Source organism: Euprymna scolopes, chromosome 18 (assembly GCF_053919585.1).
Source record: "Euprymna scolopes isolate OS-2025 chromosome 18, ASM5391958v1, whole genome shotgun sequence".
NCBI classification, from domain to species: Eukaryota; Metazoa; Mollusca; class Cephalopoda; order Sepiida; family Sepiolidae; genus Euprymna; species Euprymna scolopes.
Genome location: NC_136499.1, coordinates 95557287 through 95575619, shown reverse-complemented (window position 1 = coordinate 95575619; position 18333 = coordinate 95557287). Strand labels below are relative to the sequence as shown.

Here is an 18333-nt window from a genome sequence, read left to right as displayed (position 1 = left end):
GACCCACCCTTTTACTGAAATATTATTGCTGGCAATTTTTTTTACGTTACAGTCATTTCAATAATGTCAATATTTTTGAACTAGCTCTCGTTCCAAAAGACTTTTAACATGGCCGTCTTTACTGACCGCTTCAGGCCGGACCTAAGTTTACCGGAGAGTCAATGCATTTTCACTTTATGGACGGTCTTTTCGACTCCAGCTCGTAATGGGAAACCATGTTTAAGCACTTATACGCCTAGCTTTTTTTTAAAGCGAGATGCATAGTTAAGATATGTCTCTTCTATTTTGACTCTGAGATAAACATTTTGCCCCCCCCCCTTCAGCGATAACTAACCAAACTCGGTCAACATGCACAACTTTTAAGAAATATTCTGCGTTGAAACTGTTCGTTAGCTTATAAGGCTTTTAGCAAATAGGAAAACAAATAAATAAAAACCTTAAAATCCCTATAACAAATAAAAAAAACAAAAACACAAATAAGACTGAAAAACAGAAAATGTAAAAACAAACAAACTGAAAAACACTGCAAAAAATAGAAAAAATGAAACAAAAAATACTGAATTAATAGTCATGTAAACAATGACTAATAGTCATGTAAACAATGACTAATAGTCATGTAAACAGATAAACAATAACAAAAAGAAAACAGAAAAAAACAATAAATTCGTATATGAAAGATGTATGCAATGTTTTACGAGCAGAAAAAAAAAGAACAAAAAAACCCTCAGAAACTTCCAAAAATTAAAAAAAAAACAAAACAAAAAAAACAGATAAGCAATGAAAAGCAGAACACGCCGAAAACATGAAAAACACCGCAAAAACAAAATAAATAGAAAAACAACTGAAACAAAATATACTACAACCACTTAAGTCACCAACAAGCACGCAAACATTAGAAGAAAAAAAACCCCAGACCCCCACCCAGAAAAATATAGGAAAACACTAGAAAATACATATATAACAATGCAACTGTTTGTTTGAATGCAATGTTTTTAACAAACAGAAGAAATGAAAAAAAAAAAGAAGAAAGTCCGAAACACCATGGTAATTTATTGATCTCCTCTCTGAGAGGTTGAATAGAAGGTCATGTATGGGTTTGGATGAAAGTATTTTTGTGGAACGAACAGGATTCGAACTTGGCATACCGGGATTTTCAGCCAGTATCATTAGCCCCATACATCATGCAGAAACAAAAAGCAGACCAAAACAGAAAACGATATAAAAAATGCAGGAAATAAATATTAAAACTAATTGGAAAACTCAAATGTATTTAGTAAAAGTGATTAAACTCTAATGTCATGGTTTCTTTAAAAATTAATGGCCAAATGCTGCGATGATTGTTTATACAAGAAAATGATTTTGATTTTCAATTAGAATGAAGAGATTTGCAACGGAAAGAATGTTTGGCGAGCGGACATTTATTGCAAATATATTGTTTTTTTATTTTTAAGTGGAATGAATTAGTGATGTGTATTTCAATTAGTTGCTGGAACTCTTGAATTATTTAACGACATCTTAATGAACTGCCAGATAAATTATGCTGCATATTAGTTTATTCTCCATTAGAGAGTACTGTATTAGAATGAACTGTAAAATAAATTATATCCACATAAATCTCATATAAAGACATTTAATTTAAAGTCATAAGGTCGTGTATCTTCGTGATTATGAGAAACGTTTAATGCAATTGTCTCGAATTAGTTACCATCTTCCTCTCTCTTATTTGTTTCGTCACTTTCTAAATCTAGCAAGTTTTAACATGAAAGTGTTAACTGTAAGTATTTTTAACGAATGAAAAATTTTCCCACCCCTCAAAAGTAACACATGCATGAGAAAGTAGTATGCCAGTGCAAACTTAGGAATCCCTATAAGAACAGTTTTCTAAATCAGTTTTCTTATTCTCGGAAAAACAAAACAAAACAAAAAACAAAACAAAAATAAAAACACCAAAACATACATCTTAACTCCTCCCTCTGGCGAGGGAGACAATGTGGAAAAGAAAGGATTCAATGAATGCGTACGAGCTTTATTTCTACACACGAACCAAATGTCAGGCGAATAGAAATGAATTGCTACTCACATCTATACACACGCACTAATAAGAATATGTCAAGCATAACGCACACACATACATGATGCAACGCTGCCAAACACTCACATGCGTATATTATTTATACACGCATACTAACACTATGAATATTTTGCTATACACGTTTCTAAGTCTTGTGACAATTTACTGAACTTGCGTCACCAAACACATGTTTGCACTATAAACATTTCCTAACACGGAAATAACTTTTATATTGTCATCTCTTGTATAAAAATATTTTGTTATAAAATTTCTTTTCTCTTAATTTCTCTTTTACAAAACTCTGTTTATGTTTTACCTAGCACTTGATATCTTGTGGCTCTTCTATTAATGTTTCATTGTTTTCATTTAAGTATACACGTCTGTATATATCTTTCAATTTGTTCCCTAGCTAAAATAACAGTCTTTATACTACATTTCATATTAAATATCGGCATGGTTCTTGACACCTAGTGACGTGCAGAAGGAGGGTGCTACGGGTGCATAATCACTTGCTTCTTTTACTCCTGTTTTAAAAGAAGAATGTATTATGGGTCTGTGCCCCACCGAATCGGTGTTTATTACTACAGGGTAAGTCTCGGAAAACACATGCTTCTAGAACACTCCTTGCTCTCCTTGAGTAAGGGATAGGAAGTGAGAAAGGTAGTCTTTAAACCTGCTTAAGATGCTGTACAGTTTGTTAGTTTGTACAGCGAGAGCGTCCATGACTGCTGTCTGAGCTGCATTCCCTTACAATGTCATTTCACGTTTTGGAGATCTCTCGTGGCCTCCGCCCTTGCCTGATCTTCCCTGTGCGATTTTTATCTATGGGGATTTTTGAAATCACGCGTCTGTGCTGGGATACATCGCACACTTGTAGAATTGAAAACTGCAATACATGGAAATATGCAAAAAATAGGTGCTGAAACTTTAGTGAAAGTTGAGGCTAACTTTAGAAAGCGTTTTCAAATTTGTGCTCGTGAAAATAGCCATCATTTGTTAGACATAATTTTTCACTTCTAAATATTCCATAATGGCATTGTTAATAATGGTAAATGTTTTTATGTACATTATATAAATTTTTGTTGAAATATTTACGGAGTTTTGTTTTCCTTATAAACATCTGTTTTCCGTGAATCACTCTGTATATTTTTGCCCTTTTTTTACTTGAGCACTGGAAAAGTTCTCTGTGCGTCACTGTTGCCACTATTAAAAGACAATATTGTCGTTCAAGATGGCCTTTACCAAAGCCAGGGACCGCACCACAATCGTGCTCTGTCAAAAATGTTCCCCACTCTTTATCTGTGCCTAAATCAAAACGTAGATTCCATAAACAAAGCTTCTTTCTTAGAACAGCACGCCTGTGGAACTCTGTTCCGTCTGCTTGCTTCCCGCCTGACTACAACCTGGATGTCTTCAAGTCCAACGTAAACAAATTTCTGATGACCCCCCCCCCTTAAGTAGACATTTTTATTAAACCCCCACACTAACGTACTGTACATGCAATAACCCTTATCCCTGAGTGGCTTCCGGGCCTTGATAAGTGGTGATCACCTTGTAAAAAAAAACAAAAAAAAATATCGTATTAAGTTTTGTTTTAAACTGTACAATTCTTTTCACTGTTATTGTTCAGAGTTCAGTACACCATGCCTTTAAATACTCGAATAGTTGCTTTATTAATAGCAGAGCTACCAACATGAACCATAAATAACAAAGACGACGATGTCAGAAAGTTTTCGTGATCTTTTTCTTTTGATTTTTTCCCTCTACCTCTTTATATATTTTTTCTAGCTTGTTCTCACTGCCTCTCATCCCTTTTATCATCCCAACGACGAGTTCGTTTTTTAATACGACACTGCAACACACAAATACAGGAACTCTTTCTACTGGACAATATGGCGTTTTAACATGCGTTCTTTTAATAGGGGTAGCGTGTTCTTTTAGTGTATTTATTTACTTTCCCACTGAGCAAATAAGGCACAAGACCATTTTTTAATGTGAGATTAGGGGAGCTGGATAGTGACAATTGGTATGAAGGGTTTCCCCTACATTGACCAATAACTTATATGTGGGGTTGCCTCCACATATGGTCTTTGCTTGCAGCATCTGCCGGAACAGATACTACACTGTGATCTTTATATATAATTTATTTCGCATGAAAAATTTTACAATTAAATTAAGAAAAAATTCAAAAAATAAAAGCAAAAAATTACACATGTAAACAAACTTAGACACAAGGCCCTATAAGATCTGGGAGGGGGAGTGTTGCAGGGTCTTTGTAACTAAAGTAAATATGGAGTCTTTGGTGACTTACTCTTGACTGGCAACATTTATCACAAGACCTTACTCTCTCTGTTGAATCGGGCCACCTACCCTTTGAAACTTATTAAGTATTTTATCGTAATATTAATTTCATTGCGCCCAGGCAACACAGTGGTTTTTGTTTAAGATACAAATCTGTAATAAAACTCATAATATTACTAAATGCAATACTGTATTCCTACTCTTATTAGTTCAAGACAACACCAAGTTCCTTGTTTAGTACATAACAGCGCATTAAAGGAGAACGTGTCGTTTAAGCACATCTGCTCTATCTGAGGTACTGGGAACTTTTGATGTAACTTACTAAATATAATACTATGTGATTACTTTTATTGTTCTCGAACAATACTGAGTTTCTTGCCTAAATATTATAAATGCATTGAAATTATTTCTCTCGGGAACTCTGTCTTACCTTGACAGAGTTGAAAATCAACTTCACAATATAGTAGAGGATGGTCTTTGCTATGCTCTACTTAATAGAGGTTGCCAGTATTTCTCTAGTCCATTTATGTATTAAGTGCTATATTGGGTATTTTTGTTTCCTAATAATACATCCACAACAAGAACTCGTTTTAGTACTGCAACTGCAAAGAACATTTTTCAATTGTGTTCTCAACGTCCAATAGGATTTTATGATTAGAATTTTTTTCAAGAACTTCCTTGAAGGCTACATTACGATCGTTTACAAATCTAATGCTAATAAACATTTGCCATTAATTCTCATCATAAGTTATCAAATTTTATTTCTTCCATTCATTATTTTCGATTCTCTAACAATATTCATCACTATTCACATATCTACCTATTCATATCGTTAACACTTATCGTTGAGTGCCTTTTTTGAGCACTTAATAAGTGGGGATTCACTATTCTATGACTGTAAGATCATCGACTCTCCAAAGTTAAAGATCTGCCGGACAGCTGTGAGAATTTTGTACGGCTCCAAGTACTTACCGGAAACGAGGAAAGCCGGACGAAGATTCGCCGTTATCTCGGGAATTAAACTATTCGACAAACCTGCAATAAGGACACCCGAAAGCAATATGGCGTCACACTGATCGAGGACAAAATGAAGGAATGGCGGCTCAGCTGGTTTGGGTACGTGCTGAGAGTCAACAACGATATCGTTGCAAAACTTACCATTGCATTAAAAGTCGCTGAGAAGTGACCGAGAGGAAAGCTGATGATAAAATATGTTGATGCTTTTCACAAGTATCTTTGTAATATAGGTCTTCACTCAGATCAAGCCTTTCACCTTGCCAAGTGGATAGAAAAATCCATTACTGTGAGCCTCGCCTTAGCCTGGCATTCACTCATAAGAAAAGAGTGGTGACTCAATAGTAAAAAGTACATGTTACCTACTTTTTTCTTACTTTTGAAACCTCTAGACCTGACAGGACCACCTCTGGATTCATTTATTTTGAATCAAACCTTTTAATGTCATTAGTTTTAATCAAGAGAGATTAATCAAGGCGATTGTCACGGTGACTTTTTAAAAGCATATATCTTATGTAAGATTCTTAATAAGATCTTTTCATCAAACTTCTTTAAATACTGCATTGCGAAATGGATTATATAAAGGAATATTCGTATCATTCAAAAAAAAAAACGGTGAAGTGACAGTTTTAGTCATTTAGAACTGTTTTAAAGTTTCATCGCTCACTTATTTTTCGACCAAATTTCAAACAATTATTACAGTTTATAGATCACCTTCTCAGTTATATTGTGAAAAAAAAAAATTAATTTTCGTTCAGTAAAACAAAGTTTTGATGAATTTTCTGGTGTTCAAAATCGTAAAAACATAAGGAGGTGAGCGACGTTTTTTATGACTGGTTTCCATAGCATCCACGTTACTTCAACGACTACTGTTGCTACTAATTCACTAATGAAAGCATGAAAGGGGGATAATTGGGGGTTTTATTGAAAGAGGACGAGTGCCGTACATTGGTATTCCATATGTGTTTATTGGACCAAAAAATAAAAATGAATTAAACAAAAAACAAGTGAATTTATAGGAAGCCTGGAAAAATCATGGATTACAATAGAAAAATGCGAGCATGAAAAGTAATATGATTAAGCTTAAACATGGAAAAGTAAAGGACTAGTTGTTAAAATTGAAAAAAAGGAGAAGATATTCTAGTAAAATATATAATGAATTTATAACTTAAAATATTGCAGCATTAAGAATTAAAAAAATTCAATTTATAACATTATATGATTAATTAGTAATGAATATTTTAAGTTATGAATTTATTATATTTTTTACTAGAATATCTTGTCCTTTTCTTTTCCAGTTTTAACAACTAGTCCTTTACTTTTCCATTTTATTAATTTTCATGCCCGCATTTTTATACTGTAATTTAAATAAATAATCGTATAAGTAAGAATCTCATTCCTCTCCTTATTGTGTATACACGCTAAATTGAAAGGCCAACTTTTCAGCTTCGTCGGTACTTCGGTCTCACCCATCACTACATACGACAGAAACGAGAAGCATGACGAAATGAAAGCAAGATGTGAAATCTCGGATTGATCGATCACAGCCATACACAGTATCTAACACACACACACACACACACACACACACACACACACACACACACAGATATATATATATTAAGCGGGAAAATATTGTTCAAAAGAAGTACTTACCTCCATGTTTTTAGCAACAGTGCTCCATATGATATCGAAAAACCAATTTCTCGGAACCAAAAACGCAGACAGCAAGTTATTACAGAGGCTTCAAAGTACCCTACAATTTGCTAAAAAGAAAAACAGAGTGTACATTTCAATTAAGATAAAATACTGTAATATATACATAGATAAATACACATACAGTAATAGTGAAGCTAAGTAAGTGTTATGGGGTTTAATGGTAGTAAACGAAAGGAAACACAGAATTGTTAGGAACGAAACGTGTATTCACGTATATTACAGGCAAAGAGAGTTGAACAATACCATTCCTAAACCGTGGGGCGTTTGCACACTACCTGCTTGGTCGCGTGCCAATGTCTGACTGCCGGGCACCGCTCGTTACCGGAAGTGACGTAACCAGAGGAATTGACGTCATGATTGTCCATTAATCCCATGGAGGGGCATCTCACCTCCTCCTAAGCATTTTGTTCGTAAAAACTGTCAGTACCTCTTCCTTTTAGGGTTTACCATTAACTGCTCGGTAACCTTTCTCTTACGGAACGAACGCCGTAGTTCAGGGGTTGGCTGAGGAGGTTCAAGATCGAAAGTTTCAAAGACAGTGTCTATCAGCTGATCTTCCAATGGTGGACTGTCGTTGGTTTCAACTAATCGACATCTTCTTAGTTGGTTCTGGTGACGTTTGTGCGTATATGTTGGTACTTGTATGATATATACCATGTCACCGATTATCTTAGTAATTGTGCCCACCTCCCAGAATGATGTGCTGTTTTTATAACTTTTGAAAAACACCTTTTCACCTGAGATGAAACGTTTACTGTGTACATAAGTGATCACTAGTGACCTTGACTGTTTGTATTGCGAGACTGCTGTTGCTGTGTTCGGGTTAGGTGTAATCCTATAAACGTGTAGAAAGTATTGCTTTGACTTGGGGAATTCTTTTGGCGCAGGTTTTCTAGTTCCGGCTTTGTAGTTTCAGTTTGTATGCCCTCGTTGGCAGATTCTGTTGAAGCTTTCTTTTTCGATTTCTCTGTTGCTGCGAATGGGACGTTGCGTTTCTTCTTAATAACTGGCAGAGTGTTTTCTTTTAGTTCGAATCTTGCTATAGCCTTTGTACATTTTCCTAGTGAGGATACTTCTGGCAATTCTTCTTTTAACTCGTCCTTCAGTTGTTGCTCCTCCGTAGACGAGTCTTCTACCCTATGACAGAAATTATTCATAGGTTGGTCCCACAATTCGAATCGCTCCATCAAATCAGTACCGAACAGGTTTTCGGATGTCCTATGTACATACACTTTCACTTTTTTAGTAACACCATTTAAGGTCACCGGGAGTGTGAGCTGTCTCTCAAATTCCACTTTATCGCCTGTCACAGCTCGAGCTGATTTGTTCGTCTTTCGCATGGTTGGCTTCCTTAGCCTTTTCCACGTCTTAAGGTTAATGATGGACAGGTCTGATCCTGAATTCAATTGTAGATGCACAGTTTTATTTGCGATGTTAACTGTAACATATTTGCACCGGTTCTTATCCGAATGCAAGTCGAATCTAGTCTGTCGGAAACTGTTCTTGCCCTTGTTCTTCATGCACTGGGTCGCTTTGTGGCCCTTCCTGCAACATTCGTTGCAGTACTTATATTTGTAAAAACATTGATTTGACCAATGTTTCCCGCCGCAGCGATAGCACGGGCTTGTAGGGGATCCGGGTCTTGTGACTGGTTGGTACTTATTAGGTGTAGCCTGAGTTTTCTTACTTCCAGCTTTGCTTTTTCGCGGTGAGTATTTTTCCTGTCTGAAGTTCGTCCTTCTAATGCATGTCTCGAGTTGTTCCTTACGCAGGCTACCCGTTGACAATCCTCGGCCAACTTCTGGAGGGTGAGACCCTGTTCGCTCTCAAGTCTCGAGAGAACACGTTGTCTAATCTCTGCGTTTTTGGATTTTTTTTGTTTGTTTTATTTTTTGTTTTTTTTTTGCGCAAAAATTAAACACTTGAAGTAATCTGCCGATAAGTCAGATAGACGGAAATCATTGCAGTGTTTATTTACCACGGATGCGAAGAGTAAGTAATCGTCATCGTCGCTTTTTTGCAGGTTAAAGCACTTCCATCTTCTATGAAAGAGCCTAGAATTCGGGCTGAATAGTCTGGATAACAGTTTGACCGCTTCAGAAAAATGTTCTGTGGTCCCTAATTTCCTCAAAAGTAGGCGAACTTCCTTAGCGTTACCCCACTCTTGACAATCTACGGTGAATAGGCCCTCATATCTCCGATAGAAAGCGTCAAACGTCCCTTCCAACTCCAGTTGGTAGTTGAACGTTTCTATAGCGTTCCATATTGTACTTTGGGAAAAAGCAAAACTGTCGGCCCTGTGTTCCGTTCTATCGAATATTTTTAACAATAGCTCTTCTTGTCTCTGTTGTTGAAGTAACATTCTCTCCCCCAACTTGTTGCCTCTCTTGAACTTGTAACTGGAGCTGTTTATCACGTTCTTTTAAATTTTCCTCGGCTTTCTGCTGCTCGTCCATCTGAACTTTGATTAGCTGTATTAATACTGCTTTAACGTCCTTTTCCAAACGCACGAAAAAAAAATTATTTCCGTTTTTGACTGGAGAAGAAAGATAGAATAATAAAAAAAAAGAAAAGGAGGGAGCAATGTATGCTTTGCTTCTTGGTAAAAACCTTAGAGATAACCCAATATGAGGGTGGATAAAAAAATGTTTACTTTTTTTTTTACTTGCGAAACAAAACAAGAAAAATGTATACTGTGATACCATACAGTTGCAAAAGAATAAAAATACTTGTAGAATTGTCTGGTAGTTAACCAAAATGGCTAGCTTTTTATGTGTGTATGTGTGTGGGTGAGTTGTGCCCACGCAGCAGAAAAAAGTTTACACGTTAGAACCGACAGCTAAAAATAGAATATTTCAGAAAATTCAACTCAATGAAAAAAAGTATTTTTCTTTTAGTCCAAGTAAAACGAAAAGGGGGGGGGGAAGAAAAGAAACATTTCTCTCTCGTTAAAATATGCATAAAGTTAGCAGCAAAAACAAAGTAAAAAAAAATTTCACTTCATTTGAAAAATGTTCTAATTTATATACTCTAGATATATCTAAGGCTTTTGACAGGGTATGGCATGAGGGTCTCCTCAGTAAAATCAGATCATACGGTATCACTGGTAGAATACTTAACATAATTAAATCCTTCTTAGATAAGAGAAAAATCCAGGTAGTCCTCGACGGTCGCACATCTAAACAATATGATATAAATGCGGGAGTGCCCCAGGGTTCTATCCTTGGACCTCTATTGTTCCTGATATTCATAAATGACCTCCCCGACAACATTGCCTCTGAGATGGGTATATATGCTGATGACACTACACTCTATGGCAGACACGACAGGAAGACGAATGAACACATTTCTAAAGAAATGGCAGAAACACTAGAGGAAGACCTCCAATCTGTAGTGGAATGGGGACAAAAGTGGTTGGTCGCGTTCAATGCTGCCAAGACTAAACTAGTTTCATTCAATAATTACAAGAAACCCTCTCTACCACCCATAGCAATGGCCAGTGACTCTTTATCTGAGAGTCCATCTTTCAAACTCCTTGGCCTAACGTTCACAGGAAACATGAGTTGGAACAATTACATTGAAGGCATTGCCAGGGCCGCTGCAAGAAAGGTAGGCTCTCTCTACCGTGCTAGAAAACTACTAACACCTGAAAGTATCCTGTACCTCTATAAGGCAACCATTCGCCCATGTATGGAGTATTGCTGCCACATCTGGGCTGGTGCATCTGCTACTAGTCTCTCGCTCCTTGACAAGGTTCAAAAGAGAGTCGCAAACCTGATAGGCCCTGAACTGGCATCTAAGCTTCAGCCTCTGTCCCATCGACGAAATGTTGCATCCCTCTGCCTTTTCTACAAGTATTTTAGTGGTGAATGCTCTGACGAACTGCAATCACTTGTGCCCCCACGACGCGAGCACCCTCGACAAACCCGACAGGCTACTAGATCCCACCCCCACACTGTAGAGGTCCCTAGATGTAAAAGATCTTTTTACTCCAATAGTTTCTTCCCCAGAACCGCAAGACTCTGGAATTCCATTCCAGGTCCCTGCTTCCCCAACAGTACTGACGTGCAGAAGTTCAAGTGTAACGTGAACCGACACCTTGCTGCCCAAATCCCTACATAGTACCCCAGTAGTTGTTGCCCCTGATAGTAGCCCCCTACACCAAAGTGGCAATTTGCCTTGTTTGGGGTGAAAATGTAATAAAAAAAAAAAAAAAAATATACGCCTAAACAGTCGACATTTTACGATAGAATTGCTCTCGCGGTGAAAATTAGGTCAACATTTTTCTCGTTTTTTTTTCTTCTTTCAATAGGCAACCAATTTAATTTTTAAGTATTATAAAAATGCTTTTCGCCCACTTCTTTTCAATTTAAATATAGAGACAAAAGATTACTTACAATTTCGTCGATAACTTTGCCATCAGTTCGTTTTCTTTTGTTGTTGTTGTTTTTAGAACGTAATTACCAGTCGAATTCTTAGCTTGTAAATTCGAAGTTCTTTTGGAGTCAATTAGAATTTTGTTTTTTCTTTTTTGTGGCGTTAACTCATGTGAAAGTCGAATCTTCGCCGCCAGTTTTATGGGGTTAAATGGTAATAAACGAAAGGAACACAGGATTTTTAGAAATAGAACATGCATTTACATAAATTACAGGCAAAGTGGGTTGAGTAATACCATTGCGCAATGGTGGGCCGTTTGTACACGTCCAGCTTGGTCGCGTACCAATCTCAGACTGCCGGGCACCGGTCTCGTTACCAGCAGAAGAAGTGACGTCATGAGATAGTCCATTAATCCCATGGAGGGGCGTCTCCAACAGTAAGGTAAGAACAAATCATTTCTACTAGCATTTTAGCTAAGGCGTTTAAGGAAACGGCATAGCACGAAATCTCGAGTATACGTAGAAAATAAGCTAGAACATCTTTTACTTTGGCTTTTAATTTGCGACATGAACTAGGGTGTTTTCGAAGCACTTTTTTTCTCTAAATGAAGACTTAATATTAATACTTATATAATCTTTTGTAGAGGAAACATCTTCCCGTTATTTCATCGTGTGTCTAACATGAAATAAAACAAAGTACCACATAGCTGCATTCTTGCAGGATGTAACACATCATCTTCAAATCTAATGACAACAAATAATTGTCTTAGTCATGTTCAATCCATTCCTCGTTTTATATCCTCTTATAATATCCTTCATCATTCAACTCAAAATCATCTCCTTAACGCTTATCTTGGTAGTAACTTTTAGACTTGATAAATGGTGACTTATTAGTAAGAAAAGCAACATAAATAGAGATACTATATACCGATTCGTGCCTTCTTTGTATTTCTTTAACCACTTGCTTTTTGAATTCACTAAATTTTCAATATATATATATATACATATATATATATATACATATATATATATACATATATATACATGTACATATATATATATATATATATATATATATATATATATATATACTATCGTTGGAATTCAAAGTTCTTCATGTTTATTTACTGTTTACTGTTTAATTTTTCTTTTATCTGTGTATATGTACTGTGTGCATGTCTGTACGTGCGTACTTATATGTATATTCATTTAAGACTGACACGGCACCTTCTCATTGGCTATACCTCCTCCTACTCCTTTCTGCTATGTACCTTTCTATTTAATGGATATGTTGATTCGATTCAAATGTCTTTTTTCAAGCCCCCTTCTCGGGATGGAGGGTGGAAAGTTTACATAATATATAAACCTACATCATAATTCAACTGACAATCAATTCATTTCCTTAACCCTTATCCTCTATGTGGCTTTAAGCCTCATTAAGTGGGGTCTGATTTGTGAAAAATTAAAAATAAACATGGATACTATTAAACATTTCGTGGCTACACTGTATTTAGTATAGTAACTCGTGCTAAGCTTATAAGACCAAGTTTATTTCTGATCTAGCGGGAGTGGGGGGGGGGGGGCTGGCTCGGCGTTGCCCGGTTGTAAAATACGCTTCGATATATTTTTATCCATGCAGATTGCGTATTTATTATTACAGAGCCAATTCTCTATTGAATATTATATATAGTAATAGTGGAAAAAAATGAAAAAAAATGACTTAGGTGCAACTAGTCAGAAAAAAAAAAACAAAAACAAAACCATTTAGCGCTCCAGCTGCGTTCCCTAGGTTTGAACTAACCCGATAGATAGATAAGAAAGATTTAAAATTGAACAAATTCTAGCTATTATTGGATCTGAGCATGCTTAAAAGTAGTAATGATATGTCGGTAAGTTGAAATGAACATTTTCCATTTGCAACTTGCTGACATATTCTGTACGCGTTATTCATCCATCCAAACAAAGATTTTACTCGTTATCAACCATCCTTGGTCTATGATTACTATTTTTTTTGTTAATTTTAATGTTATGTGACCAGTATTTTATAAGTATATCGGTTAAATTTTTACACACAGATAAACAGATGCATACATGTACTGCCTTATATAGATTAGCAGTAATACCAGTCGTCCTCCCTCCCTTTCTTTCTCTCTAATTTTCGTAGGCACTTAGAGATTCGAAACCATGGTCACGGTCTTTCATAGAAAATTGTATGCATATTTAAAATTGATAAGAATGGGACATATTTGAAGTTTTAAGGTGGTTAAGCTCTCTTAGAACTTTTCGCGATTCGCAAACACTTTGATTGAGTTTCCCTGCAAATTTTACATAAGAATGCTTCTTTTAGATGTGATGCAGATTATTTTATCTTTTTTTTCTGTAGGGAACACACAAACATCACAAGCAAACACATTTGTACAGATGCTGGGTCTCCTATCAATTTTCATTTTATTCCGACATTATAATGCCAAGCATTTTTCTTTCTAAGCAAAAAATTTTTTCTGAGAAGTATATGATCAAGAAGATTCGATACTGACAATATTAAACGATTGTTCTTGCCTAGCGAAATGGATCTGTAAAAAATGTACCGAAATTTTAATATGCTGAAAGACCTGTTTAATAAGAAAAATAAAAATTTGGATCTTGGAATGTAGCTATACTTTTATTCTTTTATATATGCTCTATTATTAAGTTTTTAAAATATTGAGCTTCTAAGTAAAAAGGATTGGGATACAAAAAGAGTAAAATATAATTGAAAAACATATTTTACTAAAAACAAAACAATATCAATCTCTCTTTCTCTCTCTTTCGCTCTCTCTCTATATATATATAACACACACACACACACACACATATATATATAAAGTTTTGAGAAAGAGTTTACTAATCAAAGCAAAAGCAAACTAAAAAAAACAAATATATAGTTATTTATATTATAATCACAACCAAATGAAAAAGCTCAATATATTCACTGACGATAGTAGAGCTTACGATAAATAATAGTAAGAACAGAGCTGCAAAGTAGAAGTTTATCAAAGGTTTTTATTATTCGGCAGGTAATACTTAATCCGCGAAGTTTCAAATAATGCTAATCTTCTCATCAGAGGAATATATATATATATATATATATATATATATATATATATATATATATATATATATATATTGATAAGCAGCTGAGGATCCCCGTTTTCTATTTACAAAATTTTAGTTAAGGTTTTCTCTTTTCATCCTTATGTAGTTAAATTCTGTTTTAAAATGGAAGACTGTTGAGAAATCGGCTGCTGCAAGTGCTAAGTCTATTTCTATTGAACAATTTTAGTTAAGGCCTTTTTTCTTCATTCTTCTGTAAAGTAATTCTCTTTTGTAATCATAAACTTTTTAGAAGTCGGATTATGTAGGTTCTAAGTCTGTGATAGGTTAAATTTGTTTTCCAGGAATTTAAACTTCATTCTTTATTTTTGCATTTTTTTATTCAAAGCTTCTTTAGACTTTCTCGCTCTCTCTCTCTCTTTATATATATATATATATATATATATATATATATATATATATATATATATATATATATATATATATATATATATAAAGCTAACGTCTGCGTGTGTGTGTGCGTCTGATCACGAATAGGATCCTATATGGTTGACTATTTTTAAAAATCTGATACCATATAATGATAGAAGATGTATCGAGACACAGGAATGGGTATGTTTGACCTGGCAGAACGGTGGTCCATTAAAAGTGTGGGGTCTGCGTTCGCGCCTGGCCCCCAAAGTATGGAAATAAAAAATGAAAACAAAAAACGTTTACAAAAGTTTTTCATATAGATGTACATATACAAGTTTTTGATATAGATGTACATATACAAGAATACTTTGATAAGTATGTTTCGACTTAAATAGGGATGGTATAATAAAATTGTGGGGTATGCGTTCGCGGCTGACCTCCATAGAATGGAAATAGGCACAAACTTTAATAAAGACTTTTCATATCTATCTGTGTAAGCATACTTTGGTAAGTATGTTTCAGTTTGAGGAAATATGGTATGATAAAATTATGGGGTGTTCGTTCGCGCCTGACCTCCATAGAATGTAAATATGTCACAAAGTTTAACAAGTTTTTTTTTAATATAGATCCACAGAATATTGTGATAAGTGTTTCAGTGTGAACGGGTATGGTATAATAAATTATGGGGTTTATCTATTTTATTTTTACTTTCATCATATTTTGCTTTGGTTTTGATACCCCCAAATTCGAAGCTATTTCATCACAACCCTTCCTTTTCATAACCTATCATACTTTCATAACTCAGAGTCCATTTTTTTGTAGGCTGTTTTTGAACCTAGTCAACGATGGGTACTTTTGCTAGTATATATATATATATATATATATATATATATATATATATATATATATATATATATATATATATACGAAAGTCATTTCAACACTAAAGCATCGTTAGCTACGAAGACTGGAGTGATACCAGCGAGCGATCTTTTGTGCTCCAGAATGTATTCTCCCACATAGCCGCCTCACTTTCTATTGCCCGTTTATCAAGAATACAATGGCACATCTCTGCTTCTGACGCACATCCAGTAGTTGCTATCTTACAAACTCACACCATCAACATCAGCTGCAGAGGATTGAAGCTTTCAGGTCATGAATGCGTAAGTTCAGTCATCATAACAATACAGTTTACAATTCCATCTGATCCATTCGGACGGAATAAAAAGATAGGATGCATTACTTTTGGAACACCCTCGTATATAGGTAATGATATATTATATCTGAGTGGCCTTAGGAGATGTACTGATAAAGTCAAAACTAAACGCAAACTTAAAAGAATATACAATCGGGTTAACAGAATGATTGATAATTTGCAAAACTCTCCTCTTAATAATCGTATTCAAAAATTGAAATACGACAAAGATATTAAGACATAACTAAATATTAGTATAAGTAGAATAATAGTAAACATGATTTGTTTAAAGTTAAATTTAAATAATACTTACTATTATCGATAAAAATATAAAAGGTCGATATAACAAAAGTGAATGAAAATATACAATTAATTGAAAAAATATAATTCGTAATAAATTAACTAATACTAAGATTGAAGACGGCCAAGTCAGCCGAAATAATAGATTTATCGTTTTTATTTATTTATAAAAAATTAGCATCGAATTTGCTTGCAAAAAATGATTTTTTATATCTTCAATTTAAATTCTATTCTTCAGTGTAGAAATATTGGATCTGCTACCCATACAAATTTCACCAGCGTGATTTCTGCAAAAAAAATTTACATATAATAACTATCACCATATGACATCTGAAAAGATCGGCTATGACCAGCAATCGTCATTATAGCTCGACAACGAAGAAAAAATAGCAATGTCTATATTTTACTGAAGAAGGCTAAAGTCGGCCGAAATAATTGATTTGTGTAGCTTACATTTATTGGAAAAAGTCTTTTAGCATAAAATTTTGTTTCACAAATGATTTCTTATATTTACTATATCATAAGTTATCTCTTAATTCTCTTTCAGAGATTCCCGAGAATCAAGATATACTAAAAACACAATGAAGAAAAAATGATTTCGAATGACTTGAATTACACAAAAGGGAACTAATTTTTATTACTATTAGAACATGGCTGCTAGACGTAAGATTGGTAATGTGAGAAATATCTAGTTCACATTAGTTTTGTATGTGAAGGATTATAAGGGTAAAAACTCTTTCATGCAAATTATCGATTTTGACGAAATTTTTATCATAGGCATAAGACATCAATTAATAAATATTCCGCTTTCTTTTTGAATATTAAAAAAAATTGTTATGGGCACGGCCACCATTTAAAACTTTGAAATTTCCAATTTAAACAAGATATCCATCCTTTTTCGAAAAAAAACTTATCATCGCTCGTGACGCTGATTTATATTCAGAGCTCAAACCTCGAAGGTAAACTGGTCATAGCTTCGCTGTGTCATAGCGCTTCAATAAGGCTAGACTTGCAAAAGACAGGAAATTCTAAGCATAAAATACAAAATAATGCTTGGAATGCAGTTTTCACTGCATTTTTTGTCACGATTTTCTTTTCATAAATTTTTAAATCGATCGTTTGAAAAATCATTTCTCTTTAAATTAAATCATTAAAATGTTTTTCAGAATCGACGACTCCGGGCGTTGAATTAACTCTCATTTTCCTCTTTCTAATTACGTTTGACATTTATTCTTGATTTTTGCTTTAGAAACAAGTATCAAAGTTTTAGTGAAGTTATCTTTATTATGTTTTGCAGACGACGTTTATTATTTTTGATTTGACGTGTTTCTTTGTATTTTTTTAAATACTACTTCCCAAGGGTTTATTGTAATTAATCACGTTTTCAATCAACCAAACAAGCATTTTACACACTTGATTTATTTTTCTTCTGTCTATGTTAATACGTATCATCTCTTTTTAGGGAATTTAATACAGACACAATATCTATCTATCTATATAATAAACAATGACATATTTAATCTATATAATAAAAGTGAACGTTCATGTGTCCAGCTTGATTCGCGGTATGAAAAAATGGAAATGGCATGATATGTTTGTTTAGTGTTAGGCCCCGTCCCTGGCATTATCTACTGCCAGAGCCTCATTTGGAGTCCAAAGCACTTAGGCATAAGGCCAGTAGGGGGAATGGAGGTCGAGGGTCATGCTAAACTATAAGCTATTTTTATTTTTATTTGCAAAGTCTTTATTAGAATCCCTATACTAAGACACTATCACCATAATACCTCATTCTTACCATTAAGTTTATCTACTTAAAATCTCTCCTGCGCATGAGGCGGCTTCATTTACAA

The 18333-nt window shown here is 34.6% G+C and overlaps 1 protein-coding gene across 3 annotated transcripts in view; it reads right to left on the bottom strand.

Annotated features, from left to right (window-relative positions):
• LOC145297688 (metabotropic glycine receptor-like) overlaps positions 1 to 18333 on the bottom strand; it is a 1009734-nt gene that overhangs the window by 150319 nt on the left and 841082 nt on the right. For all 3 annotated transcript variants that reach the window (XR_013870309.1, XM_080143885.1, XM_080143886.1), the window contains exon 9: positions 7043 to 7152. Coding sequence is in view for 2 of the 3 variants with exons in the window: in XM_080143885.1 (XP_080000011.1) it covers positions 7043 to 7152 (110 nt within the window). In the remaining variant the exon portion in view is untranslated. The remainder of the gene's footprint in view (positions 1 to 7042; positions 7153 to 18333) is intronic.